This window comes from Sorex fumeus, unplaced genomic scaffold (genome assembly GCF_029834395.1).
Source record: "Sorex fumeus unplaced genomic scaffold, SorFum_2.1 ptg000013l, whole genome shotgun sequence".
Classification (NCBI taxonomy): Eukaryota; Metazoa; Chordata; class Mammalia; order Eulipotyphla; family Soricidae; genus Sorex; species Sorex fumeus.
In genome coordinates this window covers 1,949,977-1,952,483 of record NW_026606070.1, presented here as the reverse complement: position 1 = coordinate 1,952,483, position 2,507 = coordinate 1,949,977, and the positions used below count along the sequence as shown (strand labels likewise).

At 50.6% G+C, this 2,507-nt stretch overlaps 1 protein-coding gene across 1 annotated transcript; it reads left to right on the top strand.

Annotated features, from left to right (window-relative positions):
- Window positions 1-763: 763 nt before the first annotated feature.
- On the top strand, window positions 764-2,113 carry DMP1 (dentin matrix acidic phosphoprotein 1). Its single transcript, XM_056111137.1, has one exon. It carries the CDS (start codon window positions 764-766, stop codon window positions 2,111-2,113), a length of 1,350 nt encoding a protein of 449 aa, XP_055967112.1.
- The last annotated feature ends 394 nt before the right edge of the window (window positions 2,114-2,507 follow it).

Sequence of the window (2,507 nt, the reverse complement as noted above, 5' to 3'; positions counted from 1 at the left end):
ATCCCACCACCAGACCAGTGCCCATTCTCCACCCCTAAGAATCCCAGTATCCCTCCCACCCCCCCATCCCCCATCCCACCCTGCCTCTGTGGCAGGGCACTCCCTTTTGTTCTCTCCTTTTGGGTGCTGTGGTTTGTAGAAGAGGCCTTGGGTGGCAATCATGTTTGGTCTAGAGTCTACTTTCAGCATGCATCTCCCGTCCTGGGCAGATCTTCCTAGCACCCTTTATTTGGTGCTCCCTTCTCCATCTGAGCTGCCTTTACCCCTAGAGTGTGTGGCTGGCCTCGAAGCCATGGAGTGAACCTCCTGGTATTTATCACAGCTGTTCTTGGGTGTTAGTCTCTTATTTTGTTACTTTATGTTACCCAAATGAATGCGATCTTTCTATGTCTATCCCTCTCTTTCTGGCTCATTTCGCTTAGCATGATATTTTCCTGTGCCCCTTTACTTTAAGAGCGAACAATTCTCTACCAATTTCTGTCTGGAGCCGCGTTTACAATGTGACTTTAGTATTAAAATTGGGATTTTTTATAAATCTTTAAAAATGTTTTCAAGATTGAGTAAACAAAGACCACATAAATTGGGATGATGACATTTCAAATTCTTTTCCTTAGTTTCTAATCTCTGGCAGAGAGATTGTTGAGCAATTAAAAATGAGCCTGGCAGAGAAAAGACAAAGGAAGGACAAAGTGCAAAAGAGTCTCTGAATAACATCCTAATCCCAGTTCCTGGAGTTCCACTGACCATGTTTATTAAACCCTAAATGCAGGAAGAAGATGAAGATTCCGGAGAGGATCCCGAGTCCCTGGAAGGTCATGATGAGCATGAAATTATAAATGGACCCAACAGTGAAAAGAAATATGAGAAGGATGACGATGAAGATGACAGTGGAGATGATACCTTTGGTGATTTTGACGATGGCGCAAAACAGGAAGAAAACTCAGCTGACTCCAATCCCTCCGGGGAAGACAGTCACCAGGATGTCACCAGTGAGAGCAAAGGCTTTAACAAGGCAGCCAAGAAGCCTCAGGCGGGTGACCAGACAGAGGACAGTGACAGAGACAGTGTGGAACCATGGGGGACTGATGGCCTCCAGGTGAAGAGAAAATATGACAAACATGAGGACCTTGGCAATGAGGACACGGCCAGCAGCAATCCTCGGGAGGGTGACTCCACCCAAGACAGCGACAGTGTGGAGAGGTGGGGGAGGGTCGGCCCTATGCAGCTTAGAAGCTATGGGGATGAGGAGCAGGAGATGCTGAGTGATGACCCCAACAGCGTCGGGAGTGAGACAAGCAATTCCAGAATGGACAGCGCCAGTGTGGAATCAGAAGGGTCACAGGCAAGGAGCGATGAGCGTGCCAGCACCCAGGATTCGGGGGGGAGTCGGTCCGTGTCATATTCCAGCAGGAAGTTTCTGAGGAAATCTCGCATTTCTGCAGAAGATGTCAGAGGTGAACTGGACGACAGCAACACGATGGAACGCACCCAGAGTGACTCCACAGACAGCACCTACTCGACAGAGTCCAGCCCCAGCCGGTCCGGGGAGGACAGCCGGAGCGACTCTCAGGAATCCCCAGAAGACAGTCAGGACAGGCGAGATTCCAGCAGTGAGCCTGAGGAAGACAGCAGTGAGTCTGAGGGGGAGATGGCCAGCGAGTCCAGGGGTGACAACCCAGACAGCACGACAGTCCACTCAGACAGTCAGGGAGACAGTGACTCCAGCCAAGAGAACAGCTTTGACACCTCCTCCAACTCAGAAAGTGCCACCACAGAGGAGCAGGCTGACAGCGACTCCCAGGAAAGTTCCAGAGACTCCGAGCCAAGCTCAGAGTCCACAGGGGAGGAGGAGAACAGTTCTAGTCAGGAGGGCTTCCAGTCAGAAAGTGCCTCAGCAGCCAGTCCGAGCGAGGAAAGCCAGTCTGAGGACAGCGAGTCTCAGGACAGCAGCCACTCCAGGGACGACAGCAACTCGACCGAGAGCACGTCCAGCAGCGAGGAGGAGGCCAAGGCCAAGGCCGCCGAGAGAGAGAACAGAAAGCTAATGCTTGATGCTTACCACAACAAGCCCGTCTGGGATAAAGACGACAATGATTGCCAAGACGGCAACTAGCCTAGATTCTTCTAGACCCGGCACTCACGTCGAGGAGTCTTGGGGACAGGAGAGCAGGACATCAGAACTATAATTTATGGATGTTTTGGTAAGAAGGATGATCAGAGGCAGTTTCTTTTTGAACGCAAATGCTGGACATTCTATGTCTTTCTAGGGCACGGCTGCTCGTGGAGGTTTAAATAACAAGGAGCCGTTCCAGAATATACTCAGTAGGAATAGACTCCAGGAAAAACGTGCATGATAGCTAAAAGTTCCTCACTCATTAGCCTAACAGTTACTGAGTCCCTCTGACCTACCAGACGCTGTGCTAGGCGCTGGGAATAGGGAGACGTTGTCTTGTTTCTGGCTCCTGAGGAACTTAGAGAAGGATAAGCAAGCTAAGGTACCACAGACG